This window comes from Stenella coeruleoalba (assembly GCF_951394435.1).
Source record: "Stenella coeruleoalba genome assembly, chromosome: 3".
NCBI classification, from domain to species: domain Eukaryota; kingdom Metazoa; phylum Chordata; class Mammalia; order Artiodactyla; family Delphinidae; genus Stenella; species Stenella coeruleoalba.
Genome location: NC_137148.1, coordinates 163,301,615 through 163,320,351, shown reverse-complemented (window position 1 = coordinate 163,320,351; position 18,737 = coordinate 163,301,615). Strand labels below are relative to the sequence as shown.

The window sequence follows — 18,737 nt, the reverse complement described above, 5'->3', positions numbered from 1 at the left end:
CTCTAGAGCCCGTGCTCCACAACAAGAGAAGCCACCGCAATGAGAAGCCCGTGCACCGCAACGATAGTAGCCCCCGCTTGCCACAACTAGAGAAAGCCCGCACACAGCAACAAAGACCCAATGCAGCCAAAAATAAATTAATTAAATAAAAATTAAAAAAGACCCTACAATATTTCAAATTAAAAAAAGAAAACAAAAAAGAAACAGGTTGAATGGCCTGAAGACAAGGGAAAGGAGGTGGCAGGATTTGTTGTTAACTGAGAGAAGGGAGAGCTTCAGAACCAGCACATCCACTAAAGGCACTGGGAGTCAGGCCCGGGCAGTCACAGCCTCCACCCTTCCCACACCCAAGGAAGCTTGACACTTCGTTTGATCTCAGCCTCATCACTGCTCAGGAGAGACCCTGATATCAACCAGTCACCAACAGCTCAGGCACTCCTCGGGATTGACCTGAAACTCTCTGAGCGCTTCTCAAGGCTTGCTCCCCCACCTCATTCAGGACTCTGTTCAAATGTGACTCCCACAAATAGAGACCCCCTCATTACCTTTGCTAAAAATAGCTCCCTGTCAACTCCAACCCTCACCCTGGTTTTCATGGTTCTTCTATCGCTGCCTAACCTTTTACTATATATTCATTGTTTGTCTCCCTCACAAAAACATAAGCTTCTGTGGGCAAGGACTGCTTTAGTCACTGTTGATCCCCAGCACCTAGAATAGGTCTTGGCACCCAGTGTGAGCTGATTAAATATCTGCTGAATGAATGAAAGAAAAGAACTTCACAAAAACAACGACTTGGACTTCCCCGGTGGCGCAGCGGTTAAGAATCTGCCTGCCAGTGCAGGGGACGCGGGTTCAAGCCCTGGTCCGGAAAGATCCCACATGCTGCAGAGCAACTAAGCCCGTGCGCCACAACTACTGAGCCTGCGCTCTAGAGCCTGTGAGCCACAACTATTCAGCCCATGTGCTACAGCTACTGAAACCCACGCGCCTAGAGCCTGTGCTCCACAACAAGAGAAGACATTGCGGGGCTTCCCTGGTGGTGCAGTGGTTGAGAGTCCGCCTGCCGATGCAGGGGACACGGGTTCGTGCCCCGGTCCGGGAAGATCCCACATGCCACGGAGCAGCTGGGCCTGTGAGCCATGGCCGCTGAGCCTGCGCGTTGGAGCCTGAGCTCCGCAACGGGAGAGGCCACAACAGAGAGAGGCCCACGTTCCGCAAAAAAAAAAAAAAAAAAAGACACTGCAACGAGAAGCCCGTGCACTGTAATGAAGAGTAGCCCCCGCACACTGCTCCTAGAGAAAGCCCGCGGCAGCAATGAAGGCCCAACACAGCCAAAAATTAATTAATTAATTAATTAAAAGAAAAAACCAACCACCACCCACGACTTATCGTCTTGGCATGGACCCTGGCGATCTTGACCTTAGATTTTTTTTTGTTGTTGTAAATTTATTTATTATTATTATTTTTTAATTTTTGGTTGCGTTGGGTCTTCATTGCTGCGCTCGGGATTTCTCTGGTCGCGGCGAGAGGGGGCTACTCTTTGTTGCGGTGCGCGGGCTTCTCATTGCAGTGGCTTCTCATTGCGGAGCACGGGCTCTAGGTGCACGGGCTTCAGTAGTTGTGGCACGGGAGCTCTAGAGTGCAGGCTCAGTAGTTGTGGTGCACCGGCTTCAGTGCTCCGCGGCATGTGGGATCTTCCCGGACCAGGGCTCGAACCCGTGTCCCCTGCATTGGCAGGTGGATTCTTAACCACAGCGCCACCAGGGAAGCCCTTGAGCCTAGGTTTGAGCTCAATTTTGTTAATAAGTTGCTGTGTGGCTTTGGGCAAATCACTTTACCTCTTTGGGCCCATACTGCCTCATTCGTGAAACAAGGAAGTGGATCAAGAAAGAACTAAAGTCCCCTTCCAACTCTTTACAGTCTGCAAAACAAAGATCTGATTATCCTACCAAAGGCAATTTGTTACTAGCCACCGGTGGGTTCAGATTTACCTCAGGATCAACACATTTTTAAAATCGAAGTTGACTGTATTCAAGAAGTCTTGGGCTTCCCTGGTGGCGCAGTGGTTGAGAATCTGCCTGCTAATGCAGGGGACATGGGTTCGAGCCCTGGTCTGGGAGGATCCCACATGCCGCGGAGCAACTAGGCCCGTGAGCCACAACTACTGAGCCTGCGCGTCTGGAGCCTGTGCTCTGCAACGAGAGGCCGCGATAGTGAGTGGCCCCCGCTTGCCACAACTAGAGAAAGCCCTCGCACAGAAACCAAGGCCCAACATAGCAAAAATACATAAATAAATTAATAAACTCCTACTCCCAACATCAAAAAAAAAAAAAAAAACAAGAAAAAAACTCACCTCATACCTCTGGCAGGAAGAGAGGAAAGTAACCATTAAAAAAAAAAAAAAAAAAGAAGTCCCTCCTCTAAGCAGAATAAAGCTGGGTGAACGGCAATTGGACACACCGTATGACAGGAGCGCGGTGTTGCTCTAAGTAGAAACAACTGCACAGCCGGAAAGGACAGAATGATGGCCACTTTCCCACATTTTTTGAGGCACCAAGATCCCACAGGTCAACATGGGAAGATAGGGCCTGCCCTCTGAAGGGGACGGTTGAGTGGATGGTGGGAGGAAAAGAAATCACAGGTAGATACGGAGAAAGCAGGAGCCCTGAGCTCTGGAATCCAGACACCCCCCCCCACCCCCCGCCCAGTTCTGCCTTTTGCAGGACTTCAAACGACTGCTTCTAGGCTCTGGGCCTCTGCCTCTCACCTATGACTCCCCTCATCATTGATGGGGGCACAACCCTGTTGCTCCTGAAACACGCAACTCTCGGAGTACCCGGACCGGAGTCCTAGGCCTCTGCCTGTCACCAGAAACATTAAGTACGGTACGGGGCGAGTTCCCTCGGGTCCCCTGAGAGGCTCACGTCTTCGGGGTCTTGCTGCTGGTGCGGAAGTCACGCCCCAGGTCCCGGAGGAGCGGCGCCGGCGGCCCCCGCCCGCCAGGGTCGCGACCCCTCAGCCCAAGCTCGGAAAAGAGCCTGCACCTCCACCCTTGCGGCCCGGCCCGCGCTCACCGCCTTCTCCAGGTGGCTGCGCGCCTGCTCGCTGTTCTTGGTGTGGTGGTAGAGCACGGAACCGAGCTGCAGGTGTGTTCGGGCCTCAATGCGCTGCGGCGGCTTGAAGGGGAACACGGCCTGCAAGCAGTGCACACATAGGCGGATCTTGGGCGGGCTGGAAGTGCGGAAGTGTTCGGCAAAGCCCAGGAGCGCCAGGTACCACGACTCAGCCGCCTCGGCCTGCGCTGCCTGGGCCGCCGCAGCCTGAGCCGCCGCCGCCGCCGCCTGAGCCGCCATTTTGGCCTCCCCAACAACAAACTGCCGCCACAGGGAGGCGGAAGCAGGCGCACGGGGCGGGGCCGGGAGCGCCTCGCGTTTCTCGCGAGAGCTTCTGTACAAAGCATCCTGGAACATGTAGTTTGTATTTGGAGTAGCCGCGGCTCCGGGAAGGTCTGAGAAAAGGCGACACCATCTGGTCCGCGGGACTGTGACCGGAGATTTCCGATGGGCTGAGGTTTGCATTTCTAGGGTGAAGACCCCAGGTGTCCAAGCAATGGCAGGGCGTGGCTTGCCGACGCGGACTACATCTCCCATCAGGCCATGCGTACTATAACAAGCGCCCCCCGCCACCACCACCCCTCCGCCCCCGGTGGCGCCGGAGCATTGTGGGATTGGATGAGTCTCAAGATGGACAACCGGGATGTTGCAGGTAACAGCCCCCGCCTCCCCGCAAGCGTCTGCCTGGGTGTTCGGGCTATGAGTCTTTGCTTAGCCCTACCGTCGGGCCTACCTCAACCCGCCGGCCCTTAGCCTCAGCTTCCCGGTGGCTGGAAGAGGCGGCTTCTGCACCACCCCCGTCTCCCGAGACCCCAGACCAAGTTACCCCGCCCCCGCCCACCCCCCCCAACCGCTGGTTTGCTGAGGACGCCAGGCTTTCCTTAAAGGCCGCCACCGGGATCTGCCCTGCGCCTGCTTTCCGAAATAACCGCCTTCAGGGCTGCTCAGACCTCCGCTCCCCGAGCCAGTGGCAACCTTGGGCTGTCCTGCGCCTCTCTTCGTGGCAGCTGCTGACTGGCCTGTATCCCGCTTTCTGGAAAAGCTGTTTTTCCGAACTGCACTTGGCTTCCCTGTACACATTTTCCTGGGTCTTTAGAGCCCCTACTTTAGCACAAGCTTTATTCTTTCCCCACCCCAGCCCTAGCCCTCCACCCAGACTGGTATACATTGAAGAAATATTCATTGTGTGCTAGGCACTGTGCTAGTTGCTGAGGATGTAGTGTAACCAAAACGGGGCCATGCCTTCCTGAAGGCTACTTTCTACTGGGGCATCACAATGCACAAAAAAGGAAATATTTACAGAGAGTGAGTTATAATGATACGAGAGAGTGGAGGTGCAGGTTGCTGACATTGGGTGGTCAAGGAAAGCCTTTTTGAGAAGAAGATACTTGAGATGAGAAGATGCCAACTATTGGAAGGCCTGGAAGGCAGAGCCTTCTATGCAGAGGGGGACAGCAAGTGCAAAAGCCTTGAGAGCTTGTCATTTTGAAGAATGTCAGGGATGAAGTGGAAGTGGGGAGGGGAGCCATCTCTGGCAGCGTCTTGAAAATCGGCTTTCAGAATTTGGATTTTATTTTGAGTCCCATGGGGAACGTTCGAGGTGTCTTCTCCATCTCCACAACTACCACCCTTGTCTGAAGACACCATCATCTTTTGCTTGGAGCCAGTAAGCCTCCTTGTTGGTCTCCTTGCTGCCTATGCACTCTGTCCAATCAGTAGACAGAATGATCTTAAAAATAAAAATACCAGTTGGATCTTATCAGCTTAATACTCCCCAGTCACTTCCTAAAACCCTTTAACTAAAACTCAGACTCCCTATTTTGCCCTACCCCCGCTAGCCCCACCCCTGGAACCGCCTGCTCTGACCACATTGGACCTCTGCTTCTTACTCTGCCCAGATCACTCCCCATGTGGCTCTTCAGGAAGCCACCTCTTTATCTTTCTGGTTTTAGCTTAAATGTCCCCTTTTTTAACGGTTATTTTCTGACTAGCTGTATAGGTGGTCCTCTGTTACGCTTTCTCATCTTTTTTTTTGTTTCCAGCAGAGAGCTCTTATCATGATTTTGCAACTACTTTTTTGTTACAAGTCTTTTGTCTCCTCAGCCAGAGGTGAATCCCACATGGGCAGAGGCCCCTTCTGTCTTGATTAGCACCAAGTACAGCATCTGGTGCATAACTCAGTAAATGTTTGCTAAATACAGCATCTGGCGCATAACTCAGTAAATGTTTGCTAAATAAATGAAGGAACAGATGTGTGAATGTCAATTTGAATGTTAGTTGCTGCCTGAGAGGGCAGCTCTGGGCTGCTCCCATAGCAGCTGCTGGGCACGTTTTTGGAGCAAAGGTGATTTCTGATGTACTTCTTTTACCTCCCCAGGAAAGGCTAACCGGTGGTTTGGGGTTGCTCCTCCCAAGTCTGGAAAAATGAACATGAACATCCTTCACCAGGAGGAGCTCATTGCTCAGAAGAAACGGGAAATTGAAGCCAAAATGGAGCAGAAAGCCAAGCAGGATCAGGTGGCCAGCCCTCAGCCCCGGCATCCTGGCGAGTAAGTCTACCCTGAGACTGGATTAGGATCTTTGAGGGTCACCAACAGGGGGTTTTGCTTGCGAGAGTAGTCGAGGTGTTTCTGCATCTAGCCACAGCCTGATGGTGCAAGGAGGAACGCAGGTGCACTTTCAGGAGGCTGTGTGGCAGGAGAGAAACAAGGGGTGTATGGGAGCCCAGAGGATGGCTGCCAACTCTTTCACTCAGTGGTTATTTACTGTTGACCTGTTGTGGGCCAGGGACCAAGAATACAGCACGGAGCAAAAACCCAGATTCCATCTCTGCCTTTATGGGGCTCACAGTCTACTTGTGAAGGGATGCTCTGGTAGGTAACATGAGGCAGTGTGCTCCCAGATGCAGCAGCTGCCGTAGGGATGCAGAAGAGGCTCTGCATTCTGAAGGCCCCAGGCAGAGCCAGCCCTTTGAGGAAGCAGGAAAGGACAGCAAAGGGCAGAAGGGAGGCGAGCCCCTGTGTGTCAGGCAGCTCGAGCTGCTGCACCAAAGGGGCTGTTTCTGAGCCAGGAGAGAGGGTTTCCTCCTGACTGTCCTGAGAGGCTCTGAGGGCACCCAAGAGTTTTGAGCACGGGTGGTGTGATCATGAGGGCACCCAAGAGTTTTGAGCAGGGGTGGTGTGATCAGGGCGACAAGATCCAAGAATTTCAGGCTGGAGGTTGACAGAGACAAGCCCCTTCCTCTGCGGTCTGAAGTGTGGAGCATGTTAGCCCTCGGCTAAGGCTCTGTTCCAGCTCCCACCTTTTCTAAGAGTCCGTGGCTTCTCCTTGAGGGCGGGACTTAGACTTTATTCTTGTTGGAACCTCCAGGATGTTCAGGAACATGGGGACTGGATGTTGAGTAATCTGTGGGTGGGCTTGTGGACTGTCACCCCTGGGGTTATGGAAGGACTTGCACAAAGATGGGAAAGGCCTGTAGGACTGCTTCCAAGAGGGCCCCCTGGAGGCTGCTGGATCTCAGCGCCAGGATCAGGCAGCCAAAAAGGAACATCCGGTAGGTAGGTGCAGAGTACAGGTAGCTTTGAAAATAAGGTTTTCCCCATTGTAAAAGCTTAGAACACCTTAGAATTTCGTGCTGCAGAAATAAGAAACATTCAGGTTGCCTCAAGAGAACCATTTTGATATATTCCCTTCCCATGTCATTGCTTTGTTTCACTAAATTGTGGTCAATTTCATATGTCGCTTCCCCCGCCCCCCACTTTTTAAAGGAAAAGCTTCCCCCCAACCCCCGCGTTACAACTCTTTAGAACCGCCACAGTGTTAAAGTTTTATTTATTTATATTAAGATATGACTTACATGCCATAAAATTGACTTTTTAAACTATACAACCTAGTGATTTTCAGTATATTCACAGCATTGTGCAACTATTATCACTAATGCCAGAACATTTTGTCACTCCAGAAAGAAACCCCATGCCCATTAGCAATCACTCCCCATTCCCTCTTCCCTCAGCCCCTGACAACGACTAATCTACTTTCTGTCTGTGTGGATTTACCTATTCTAGATATTTCATGTAATACGTGGCCTTTTGTGTCTGGCTGTTTTCACTGGACGTGATGTTTTCAAGGTTCATCACTTTGTAGCATGTGTCAGTACTTCATTCCTTTTTTTGGTGGCTGAATAATATTCCATTGTGTGGATGGACCATGTTTTGTTTATCTGTTCATCAAAAGCCATCATTTAACAGCTGTGTGATAACCCCTGCCATTTAAAAAGAAATAGATTTTATTTATTTATTTGTTTATTTATTGGCTGCGTTGGGTCTTCGTGGCTGTGCGTGGGCTCTCTCTAGTTGCCGAGGGCTTCTTATTGCGGTGGCTTCTCTTGTTGCAGAGCATAGGCTCCAGGCGCAGGCTTCATTAGTTGTGGCCGGGCTCCAGAGCGCAGGCTCAGTAGTTGTGGCGCATGGGCTTCGTTGCTCCGCGGCATGTGGGATCTTCCCGGACCAGGGCCCCATGTCCCCTGCATTGGCATGCGGATTCTTAACCACTGCGCCACCAGGGAAGCCTCTGCCATTTGTTATGGGTGGTTTTCAAGTGGGATTCGTGTGCTGACATGCTGCTGACCCGAAGTGTTTTTGGGGGGTTTTTTTTTGGCTGCACCGTGTGGTTTGCGGGGTCTTAGTTCCCTGACCAGGGATTGAACCCAGGCCCTTGGCAGTGAAAGTGCGGAGTCCTAACCACTGGACCGCCAGAGAATTCCCCCCGAAGTATTTTCTTGTCCTTCATTGTCCCTGCCTTCTTTCTGTCCCTCCTGAGGGAGGTGCACACAGCATGAGGACAAGGCCAGGGTCACTAGAAGGCCCTGCTTGTTTAATGCCAAGGCTGGTTATCAGCAGAACTTTCTCTTTCATATAAAATAACTTTTACTGCCTTCTCTCTCTCTTTTGTTTTTTAACTTTAAAGATAATTCAGATATGTGGTAGAAAACCTGGGAAGTAGAGGAGAAGAAAATGAGGAAGAAATAAAATCAGTTGTAACCCTGCAACCCAGAGGCAAGTGCTGGTTGCATTTGATGGATTTTTGTAACAATTTTTCAGTCAAATATATTTTTACATAAGTAGGACCACCCTGTAGATACTGTTTTATATCCTGCCTTTTTGTTGTTCATTTAACGTTATGCTTGGTTGCTTTATTTATAAGAATTTAACTTTTCAGGGCCACTCCATCTGCCTTATGGATGTCTCGTAATTTATTTAACCAGTGCCCTTTGTTGACTACTTAGGTTTTTTTCCACTTTTACTTCATTAGAACGGATTTCTAGGAGGATAAAACTTCACTTTAAAGGAAAAAGTTCAGACCTGTGGGCTCCCTGAGCTTTTTCAGTTATTGGGTGTGTCTGTATGATGGATGTACCCCTAAAAGCAGCACATACGAGGAGTTTCTGAGGTTAGAGCAAGATAGTATGCTGTAGGAAAAGATGAAAGAAGTAGAACATATGCTATGATCACAGCCTTATTTCCTCTATTTCTAATCTAAGGGGCAAATCAAAGAAGTATATCAAAGTATTAATTGTGGCTCTTGTGAGGTGAGGAGACTTTTTTAGGGTTTTCTCCTTGCTTTCTACATTTCTGATTTTTTCCACGTTCCCATTTGCTCATAATGAGCCTCTATCACTTTTTTGATAAGGAAAGATGAATTTGAATTAAACATTTAGGCCCCTGGGTTTGCTTTTGTGTTCGTTAAAAATAAATTTTTCTTATTTCAAAATAAAACATATTCTTTTCAAAAAGAGAAAGTAATAAAAATATAAAATTCCCCTGTAATTCTCCCACCAAGAAATTGCTTTGGGTATTTTCCTCTGCACATGTGAAACCCACAGAAGCGCTGGCTGACCCAGGTATGGAACTGCGGTCACACGCAGGTACAGACATAGGCCCTGCCTTTGAGAACTCTGCAGTCTAGCTGGGAAAACGGACGTAAGAGTCAGTGATAGCCCAGATGATTTGTTAACAATAAGTATGGCAGATGGTTCTGAGCCACCTTCTTGGGGAGGCCCTTTGGACCGGGAAGGTCAACATGCAGGTAGAGAGAACACCAGCACAGGTGGGATTGCTTTGACTAGAACAAGATTGTTCCATCTTACTTCTCAGAAGACTGCTCTGTGCACTCAGTTGTTCCCTGGCATCTTTGGGGGCCTGTTTTGGGTCCCCTTAGGTGAGAACACAGGGGTGGGGGTGGGACTGAGGCCAGCAAGGCGTGCTCCCTCCCCTCTTCTCAAGGCTTACCCTGTCTGTCCTCTGTCTCGGGTCTAGAATTGCAAACGCACACAACTCTAATGTTTCCAACAAGTTCGCCAACGACGGCAGCTTCTTGCAGCAGTTTCTGAAGTTGCAGAAGGCACAGACCAGCACAGGTGAGTGCAGTCCCCCCTGTCCCATCTCACCTCCTCCTAGAGCTCCCCCTGCTGGCTTTCTCTCCCAAGGGTCCCTCAGCACCTCAGAAATGGCAGGTCCCGCCTTAGACTTGTTCCTCTACACCCCTCGTTCATTGAGCGCCCTCATTCTACTCGTCCTCACACTAAACGCCCAAGGGGAGAGTGCAGACCTTGCCCTCTAGATGCTTACCCCCAAGAAGTGGAGACAAAGAAGCCAGGTTTCGATCCAGGGGGTAGGGGCCAGGACTAAGCATGCCCCAGGGTTGTGGGACTGAGGCTTGAGTCAGCGGCAGCCCAGGTGCAAGGAACAGGACCCTCTTCGGGCGGGGGCGGGGGGCGGGTGCGCTTGGCCCACAGGAGCCCCATGGGACACGCCAGGTGTGAGAATCACCACCTGTGGGAAGCCCACCTGTATCTGTGGTTGTGCAGTTTACCAGTCTCATTTTTACTGTAAGAAAGTTACTGGTGAAACAGCTGACCTTCAACCTTTGTCAGGTTTCCCAGGTAACAGTGAAGACAGTTAACCCAAGGCCAAGTTTGCCCACAGAGAGGGAGAAAGGGCTATATGAGCTCTTCACTGCAGGGTCTCATGCCATGAGTCGTGTTTGAAAAGTCCCAAATAGACTGGCTCCAGCCCACTACTGACAAGCAGAGGGAGTGAGTGTAAGCTGGACGTGGGGGTTCAGGTCTCATCCGGAAGAGCTGCAGCATCCCTAGGCATCAGAGGCACCTACTGCCAGAGTTGCCGCCTGCAGAGTCCCGGGCTGGGTGACCACAGTAGGTTCTTCTCTGCGCCTCAGGGGTCCTCATCTGTAGAATGGGGGTGGCGTCCTCCCTGAGTGCTTCTGGTCACCCACTGCCTACCAGTGCTATGCGAGAAGTTAAGAACCCAGCCACTTGGGGCTCAGGGTGTGCAGGTTAGGCAGGAAGATAGGAAACCTGCACCACAGACCTTGAGTGTGGGTATCCTTCCTTGTATCCCAAGATGCCCGCCCGAGTGCGCCCGCTGCCCCGCCTCGTGTGCTCCCGCGCACCGGGAAGAGGCCCCCCCTCATCAGTAGCCCGCCGGGCCAGATGAAGAACTACGTGCATGCCAAGCAGCTGCCCGTGGCCAGCCGCCCGAGCGTCTTCCAGTCTCCTGACGAGGACGAGGAGGAGGACTATGAACAGTGGCTGGAGATCAAAGGTGAGGGGCCGGGGCTGCTGCCCCCCTTCCACAGCTGCCCCTCCAGCTGCTCCAGCAGGGTCCACGGGCACCGGGGGCAGCGCAGCCAGGGCTGTGGGGTGCTTGGGGCTGTGGTCAGGGGGTGCCTTCAGGATGAGCGAGGTGAAGGAAGGGGTGGGGAGCAGAGCATGGGGAGCATGGAGGGGCTGCAGAGTGTGGGCTTCATCCTGGGAGCTGTGGGACCCACTGTCCACTTGTGTGGGGGCTGGCCTCCGGGGGGGCGTTCTCAGGGGAGCATTCACTTGTGCCCTCCTCATCCAGTACTAGAAGAGGAGCTCCTCAGTGCGGGTACTTGTCTCCACGAGTTTGGGCCAGAGGTATGAGCGTGCCGGTTGGAGGGCGTGCTCTCCTGCCCAGGGAAGGACAGTCATTGGCCTTGGGTGAGCCAGTTCCAGCCCCATGGTGGAGGAGGGTGGAGGAGGGTGGTGATGGTGGCACTCCTAGTGCATCCAGCCATGACCATATTCAGAACGAGACTTTGGTGCTGTGTGGAGAACGAGCTGTGTGAAGTCCTGGCCCTAGGCCACCTCTGCTCCAGGATGGCTAGCACAGTCATGTCTGCCTGACAGGACAGACTGAAGCGACCATATAATCATGCCATGACAGCCTCTAGGCCTCTTGTTCTGGATGAGGGTGCCGGCTTCAGGCCGTTTATCTAAACAGATCAGGGGCCAACCTCGAAGCTTGGAGCATTAGTCAGAATGGAGTCAGTGAGTGTGGTGTTTCCTCAGAGAGGGGCCCTGGCAGTTCAAGGGTACCCTGCTGGGAACTGCTACTTTATGAGGGGCAGTGGGTGTCTCAAGGCCCTTGAGGCTTTTATGGCCTGCTGTTGATACAGCCTCAGAAAAGCACCTGTGCTTGTAAAGTGACCAGGTCAGGGTTGTTGCCAGGCATGTGGGAGGAGGATGAGGCTTAGGAAAAAGGTAGACACAGAATGTCTCTGAGACCTCTTATAGGTCCTCCTTAGGCCACATGTTGTACCCCGCCACCGCAACCCCGCGAGCTTCCTGGCAGTACAAGCAGCAGGGGGAATAAGAGTGGCCACAGGCTCAGTGTCTGGCCCCATTGCCAGGAGGAGCAAACATTCCTAAACACTGACTGACATCAAGAAATTTCTTCTGGGAGTTTTCATATGAGGGATGTGAGCTGTATGGTGGCTGACAGTCTCAGAAACAGGCCAGCAGTAAATACAAAAGCAAGTTCCATGTGGCTCAAAGTGGAGGCTAATAAAAAAAAATATATATATATATATATACACATATGTATGTTTTTTTTGTTTCGGTTTTTTTGTCGGTATGCGGGCCTCCCACTGTTGTGGCCTCTCCCGTTGCGGAGCACAGGCTCCGGACGTGCAGGTTCAGCGGCCATGGCTCACAGGCCCAGCCGCTCCGCAGCATGTGGGATCTTCCCGGACCAGGGCACGAACCCATGTCCCCTGCATCGGCAGGCGGACTCTCAACCACTGCGCCACCAGGGAAGCCCCCAAAATATATTTTTTAGTGGTGTTCACTGAAAGTGCTCTGAGGTAACAATTAAACCCGTTGCAATGAGTGTCCCTAGCTCCCAGATGTTGGTCTGGAAACACATGTTCTCACTCATGGAAACCAGGACTTCTTGGAGAAATGGCTGGCTCTAGGTCTGGGCAGGAAGCGTCTGAGATGATCCTGAAGTGCCCTGTCCCAGCAGATATCGAGGAGGCCATCAGAGACTGGGGTCATGTCCAAAGGCCTCGGGAGCCAGCTTGAAGAGGCTCCACTGGCCACAGAGGGGGTGATTGAGCTTCTATGATGATATTAATTGTGTTGGATTGAAACCCACTGACATCTTAAAATCAGAGTTTGTAATGATATTTAAAAAAAAAGAATTTGTCTTTGAAGGATGAAAGGGAATTGATTTATTGTACTGAACACTGGTAAAGAAAGGGATTGAGCATTCCACAAAAGGAGGGGGAGGGTGGCTATGTTTTCCAACATCTCCCTGCCAGCCTGGGGACTGGCTTGGCCTTTGGGAGGCTCACACACTTTTCTCCCTCCAGCATGTCTCGCAAAGGCTGTCTAGACCGACTCACCCCTCATCATGGTGCTTTGTGCATGGACCCGGGACGCCCGACAACCTCCCGCATTTCACCCTCTTCTCCCCCGACCCCTCTGTCCTTGTGGTCCGTAGAGAGAGTGTGCCTGTTGACTGTGGGGTGTGTGAGTTGAACCCCAGTACTGACAGCCTCCTTAAAGTTTCACCCCCAGAGGGAGCCGAGACTCGGAAAGTGATAGAGAAATTGGCCCGCTTTGTGGCAGAAGGAGGCCCCGAGTTAGAAAAAGTAGCTATGGAGAACTACAAGGATAACCCAGCATTTTCGTAAGTACTTCTGGGAGGGGAAGACCACTGCTACTTAATGTTCCTGCCACATGTTAGTACATGCAAATGTTCTTGTAAAACCCTGGTGGTGACTGAAGCTGCCCGGGGCTGGGTGCTTACTTGCGTGGGCCAGATACTGTTCTGAGAGCTTTCTAATTCACACCAGAGGTAGCAAGGGGCCCCAGTGTGGTGTGGAGACTTATTTTTGGGCCCCATCTAGGTGTCTCTGCTCACCAGCTTGCTTTTGCACAGTATGTGTTCAGAAGCTGCATGGGTCCACCCATCCCCGTTGCTCATTTTCCACTCTTTGTTTTACAAAACTCTCCAGGTTTTTGCATGATAAGAATAGCAGGGAATTCCTCTACTACAGAAAGAAGGTGGCTGAGATAAGAAAGGAAGCACAGAAGTTGCAGGCAGCCTCTCAGAAAGGTAGGTGGCTGAAGGGGGTGGGAGGTTCTAGGGAGGCGTGTGGACAAACCACGCCCCAGGTGGAATCGGGGTTCCTTTTCTGGAACCCGTCGTGGTGTGGGGTGGCGTTGACAGTGCAGGTCTATGCCCTCCCAGGGGGCTGGGGTCATGCTGGGACCAGCACTGCCCTGCCTGCCAGTGCTCTGAGATGAAATCTAAGGGTCAAGGTAAAGGTCAAGGTCATGTCCAGGAGCTCAGCCCTGTGCATGTAAACGGGGCACAGGGGAGGAACATTTGCCCCTTGGTTCATGGTCATTTTCACAAGTGCTAATGAGCACCTGATGCGTGCTGGGCACTGAGGACACCTAGAGACAAATGCAGTGACTGACACTTGTCGAGGGGGGCCAGGAGACAAAAACGGTCAGCTGGTGGGATGAGTGTCGGGAGGGTGAGATGCTGCCTGGTCTCCAGCTGTAATGAAGTGAAACCCCAGCCAGGTGCTGGTGGGCAGCAGGGGGATTGATGTTTAAGCCAAATGTGGGCCACAGACGTTGGTTCATCATGTCTGTCACTTGCAGTCCCTTGCCCTGACCTTCTTCCCAGGAGAGGTGGGCCAGGCCCATCCCCCCATGTGACCTGGGGGGACAGCTGCCAGCAGAAAGACTGAGGTGGGGATTCCCATCTCTCCAGCCTGGACCCAGACTCTCCCTCACATTCTGTTCCCATGTCCCAGTGTGGGTCCAAAACCCCCAGGGGTGGGAAGGGGTCGGGTGTGGGGGGCAGAAGCTCAAGATATATTATTATATTAATTCAGGTGTTTGGTTCCAGTGCAGTAATCTGATTCCCATTTGCCTGTTTTTCTTTGTATTGTTCCTAAAATAAACCCCTCTTGTTGCCCGGGGTTCTTAGCAGAAATTAGGCTGTTGGGTGTGGTGAGTTGAGCTCAGTACTGACAGCCTGCTTAAAGTTTCACCCCCAGAGGATGAAGAGGTCAAGAACCTCGCAGAAAAGTTGGCCAGGTTCATAGCGGATGGGGGTCCCGAGGTGGAAACCATTGCCCTCCAGAACAACCGCGAGAACCAGGCATTCAGGTAAGCGGTGGGGGGGAACCCACTGGAGAGGTAACCTCTCACCCTAGTCACAGCTCCCCCGCTGAGAAAATGGGCTTGGTGTGGTATTGAGACGTGCTAGGGTCCCATGGCAAGAAGTTGGCAGGGCCAGGACTCAGGTCCAGGAGTTTCTGACCACAGAGTTTAGGCGTGCCACCGCATAGGCATTCCCCAGGTGCACATCGGTGCCCTGAATCATCTCTGAGGCAGGTGTGTGGGGACCTTTGGGGCCTTGTGTTTTCCAGGTGCCTCATGGAGAAAGTCTCTAGCACTTGCCTTGCTCCCTTGTAACAGAATAGGCCAGGCTCTCGAGCAGAAACTCACAGAATTGTTGTTCACTGTTTGCATCCTGAGGGTCTCATCTTTACGACAAGGGAAATGGCAGGAAAGCAGGGAATGTGATACCTCAGGCTCTGGGGAGGGGGAACCCACAGCCTGTGTGCAGGTTCCACAGAGTGGGTGGGACAAGCATCCTGGCCTCCCTGCTGTTCCCAGCCACAGAGTCACACACCACTCCCTCAGGCTGGGTCTGTGCTCCCCCCGCTCTGTCATTCGTTGGGTGGGTTCAGCCCCAGCTCTTTGTGGGGGAAGGCGGGTCGGGGGGCTGGATGTTGGGGTGTGGGAGGGGTGGTCACTGCTGCAGGGCGGGGGCCGGCAGAGGTTTGTGAGGTGGACGCTGAACCTGTTGTGGAGGTGATGCACCCATGAGGACACTTGGCCACGAGTAACACAAGTCCCCATTCAGTCAGTGAGGAGATGCGATGGCGCTTTTAACGAATGTGCTAGAGCAGCAGCCATCTGGGCTGGTCGATTCTGCAGCTCTAGACACCATCAGGGACTCAGGAAGAAAGAAGAAGGTGCGGATGCCGGGCAGGCGGCCAGTCGCATCTACTACATGTGAGCCAGCCTGAGCTAGACATGGAACAAAGTGAAGGGCGTCTGGAGGGACTGCCACGCAGGAGTGAAGTGGCAGAGATGGCGGGCGCTGTGCCACCTTGGCGGGGGAGCAGGGTGAGCGTTGACGCAGTGCAGATGGGCCTTGGAGCCGGGCCGGGCTGGGTCCCAGAGGGCTCAGGTGTCCACTGAGAGCCTTTGGAGGGTCTGCATAGGGAGTGACAGGGTCAACTGTTCTTCCAGGATCATCTGGCCACAGTTGTGGAGGGTGGTCAGGCACACCAGGTTGAGGCACATGGGGACAGAAGGGAACCATCGCGTGGGGCCGGGGGTGGGGAAGGGCTGCTGAGGGTTTCAGGTGTCCCTGTGTCTGGTACCTGGGCAGCTAGGAGCTTTCGTGGGGGCTGTGGGGTGTTTGGGTCTAGAGTTCAGGAGACCCAGGATCTCCTCACAAAGTAGTGATATCGGCCAACACCCTGCACTACCCAAACCAGTGTTGCAGTGTTACGGTATAAGTCACTACGTCTTTTTTTTTTCTTCTTCATTTACCTAAGTAAGTTTATTTAAACAGGAAACTTAGTGTACTGTCACTTAGCGTGACAAGAGCTGACAAAAAATCTATCTCAGGCAAAGTGGGCGAGGTAGTGGAATTCTGTACAAAACCCCCAGCGCAAGTGGCTCTCCCTGGTCACAGGGGTCCAGGGCTCAGCAGCTCCAGCCGAGCCTTTTCCCTGGGGTCAAAGCGAAGAGACATTATCACCACAAGTGACTCCAGGCCCTCCCTGCAGCTCTTGCGCCTTGTGGGGGCATTACTGGCAGGCATCCAGCTTGTTGGGTGTGGCTTTGATGGAGGCTAGAGGGTGACTGCCACGGATGAGGACAGAGCCTGGGGGTGTCTGGCAGAGAAGTAGCTGAAGGTGACCAGCGTGGTCTGGGGGAGCTCATTTCAACACCAGAGCTGAACTACAGTTGGCACTCCACACATTGGACCTGGGCAAGGCATGCAGGTTCATACCAAGCAGACTGTTCCATCTTCACATGGGGTCAGGTGCAAGGCAGCTCCTCTCACCCCAAATCTAACAGCCACCCGTGTTCCTGCCGCTCTGGGCCCTTCCCTTCTGATTTCCCAGCAGCTGTGAGTTTTGGGAAACAATTGTAATAGCTGTGCTCATCCGTAAAGAAGCTGGAAATGTCTGTTCCTTTGACCAGTCATTCTACTTCTGAGATGCCATCCCCAGAAATAATGTTATATATATAGCACTGTCATAGTCTTGAAAAATTAGTAACACAATGAAAGTCCAGCCCCAGTGGGCTAAACTCCTATAACTGCATCTCCCCAGTGGAATCGTGGCCATCGGAAGGCAAGTTGTTGAAGGTGGTAGCAACCAGCACACCTCAAGCCACGTGTGACTCTTAACACATCACCCGGGTGAACCATGTTGTTCTTTACAACCGCCTGGCGTGTTGGCCTTTAACAGGTGAGCAAGGCAAGGAGGCCAGTTGGTGGAGATGCCTTTACCACCATGCTACACTGCATTCTGACAGGAAAGCCTTATGTTGTCGGGTTAAGAAATTCTTAAAATATCAGGATACGGAAAATAGAATCACAGCTCTGTTCAAATAAATCTGCAGTGGAAAAAGTCTGGAAGGAAAAGACACTAAAGTGATAACTTTGGTTAACCCTGTGGGTGGGATTACACCAGTCAGAGGGGGTCTTCGTTGTAGAATCCCCTGCACCTGTGCCCTGGGCCCATAGTGAGCTGTTATGCTCCTCGCAGACAGGCATACCCATGGGGGGCTCTTGGGTGCTGCCTCTCAGAGAATCAGCATGAATCAGCAGCTGAGACCAGGAAGAGGCAAGCTTGTGAGCCTAGAGGAGACCCACCCCGTTAGGAGCTGCCCCCCTGCCCCAGTGGGCGAATTCCCCAGTCTGCTTTTCTTGGAGGAACCAAATCACTTTAAATCCATGTCCTGGTTGCTACGAGTCTTTTTTAAATTCAGCCATCTGCTCCCTTCCCTCTTTGAACGACTTCTTGCTTTCGTCTCTTAATTTTTTTTAAGATGTTATTTTTTGAGCAGTTTTAGGTTCGCAGCAGAATTGAGGGGAAGCTACAGAGACTTCCCATGTGCCCCCTTCCCCGAAACATGCACAGCCTCCCCCATTATCAACATCCCCCACCAGGATAGTATATTTGTTACAATTGATGAACCTACGTTGACACATCATGATCACCCAAAGTCTATAGTTAGGGTTCACTCTTGGTGTTGCGTATTCTGTGGGTTTGGACAAATGCGTAATGACATGTATCCATCATTATGATATCATACAGAGTATTCTCACTGCCCTAATATTCCCTGTGTTCTGCCTGTTCATCCCTTTTTCCTCCCTAACCCCTGGCAACCACGTAGTTTTGCCTTTTCCAGAATGTCATATAATTGGAATCATAGTATGTTGCTTTTTCAGATTAGCTTCCTTCACTGAGTAATATGTATTTAGGGTTGCGCTGAGTCTTTTTGTTTTTGTTTTGTTTTGTTTTGCGGTACGCGGGCCTCTCACTGTTGTGGCCTCTCCCGTTGTGGAGCACAGGCTCCGGACGCGCAGGCTCAGTGACCATGGCTCACGGGCCCAGCCGCTCCGCAGCATGTGGGATCTTTCCAGACCGGGGCACAAACCCATGTCCCCTGCATCGGCAGGCGGACTCTCAACCACTGCGCCACCAGGGAAGCCCTCTGAGTCTTTTTTTGGCTTGATAGCCCATTTCTTTTTAGCACTTAATAATTTTCCATTGTCTGGATGTACCGCAGTTTATTTAATATTCACCTCCTGCAGGACATCTTGGTCGCTCCCAAGTTTTGGCAATTATGAACAAAGTTGTTGTAAACATCAGTGTGCAGGGTTTTTGTGTGGACATAAATTTTCAACTCTTTTATACCAAGAAGTGTGATTGCTGGATTGTATGGTATATTTAGTTTTGTAAGAAACAGCCTAACTGTCTTCCAAAATGGCTTGTACCATCTGCATTCCCTGCAGCAACGAATGAGAGTTTCAGTAGCTCCATATCAACATTTGATGTTGTCAGTGTTTTGGATTTTGGCCGTTCTTATAGATGTGTAGTGATATTCATTGTTTTGATTTGCATTTTCCTGATGACATGAAGGGAAGTATCTTTTCATAATGCTTACTTGCCATCTGTAAA

The 18,737-nt window shown here is 51.8% G+C and overlaps 2 protein-coding genes across 4 annotated transcripts in view; one reads left to right on the top strand and one right to left on the bottom strand.

Annotated features, from left to right (window-relative positions):
• Window positions 1-3,391, bottom strand: part of MAU2 (MAU2 sister chromatid cohesion factor) — a 34,473-nt gene extending 31,082 nt beyond the window's left edge. For 2 of the 3 annotated variants that reach the window (XM_079915445.1, XM_079915443.1), the window contains exon 1: window positions 3,075-3,374. In XM_079915445.1, coding sequence (XP_079771571.1) covers window positions 3,075-3,353 — 279 coding nt within the window. In that variant the 5' untranslated portion in view covers window positions 3,354-3,374. Of the gene's footprint in view, window positions 1-3,074 lie in introns of all 3 variants that reach the window. The other variant, XM_079915444.1, reaches the window with a different exon arrangement.
• A 316-nt stretch (window positions 3,392-3,707) lies between these two features.
• Window positions 3,708-18,737, top strand: part of SUGP1 (SURP and G-patch domain containing 1) — a 29,432-nt gene continuing 14,402 nt past the window's right edge. Inside the window, exons 1-7 of the mRNA XM_079917284.1 lie at window positions 3,708-3,765; window positions 5,491-5,662; window positions 9,428-9,528; window positions 10,535-10,735; window positions 13,006-13,129; window positions 13,458-13,558; window positions 14,505-14,628. Of these exons, the coding sequence (XP_079773410.1) occupies window positions 3,732-3,765; window positions 5,491-5,662; window positions 9,428-9,528; window positions 10,535-10,735; window positions 13,006-13,129; window positions 13,458-13,558; window positions 14,505-14,628 (857 nt within the window). The 5' untranslated portion in view covers window positions 3,708-3,731. The remainder of the gene's footprint in view (window positions 3,766-5,490; window positions 5,663-9,427; window positions 9,529-10,534; window positions 10,736-13,005; window positions 13,130-13,457; window positions 13,559-14,504; window positions 14,629-18,737) is intronic.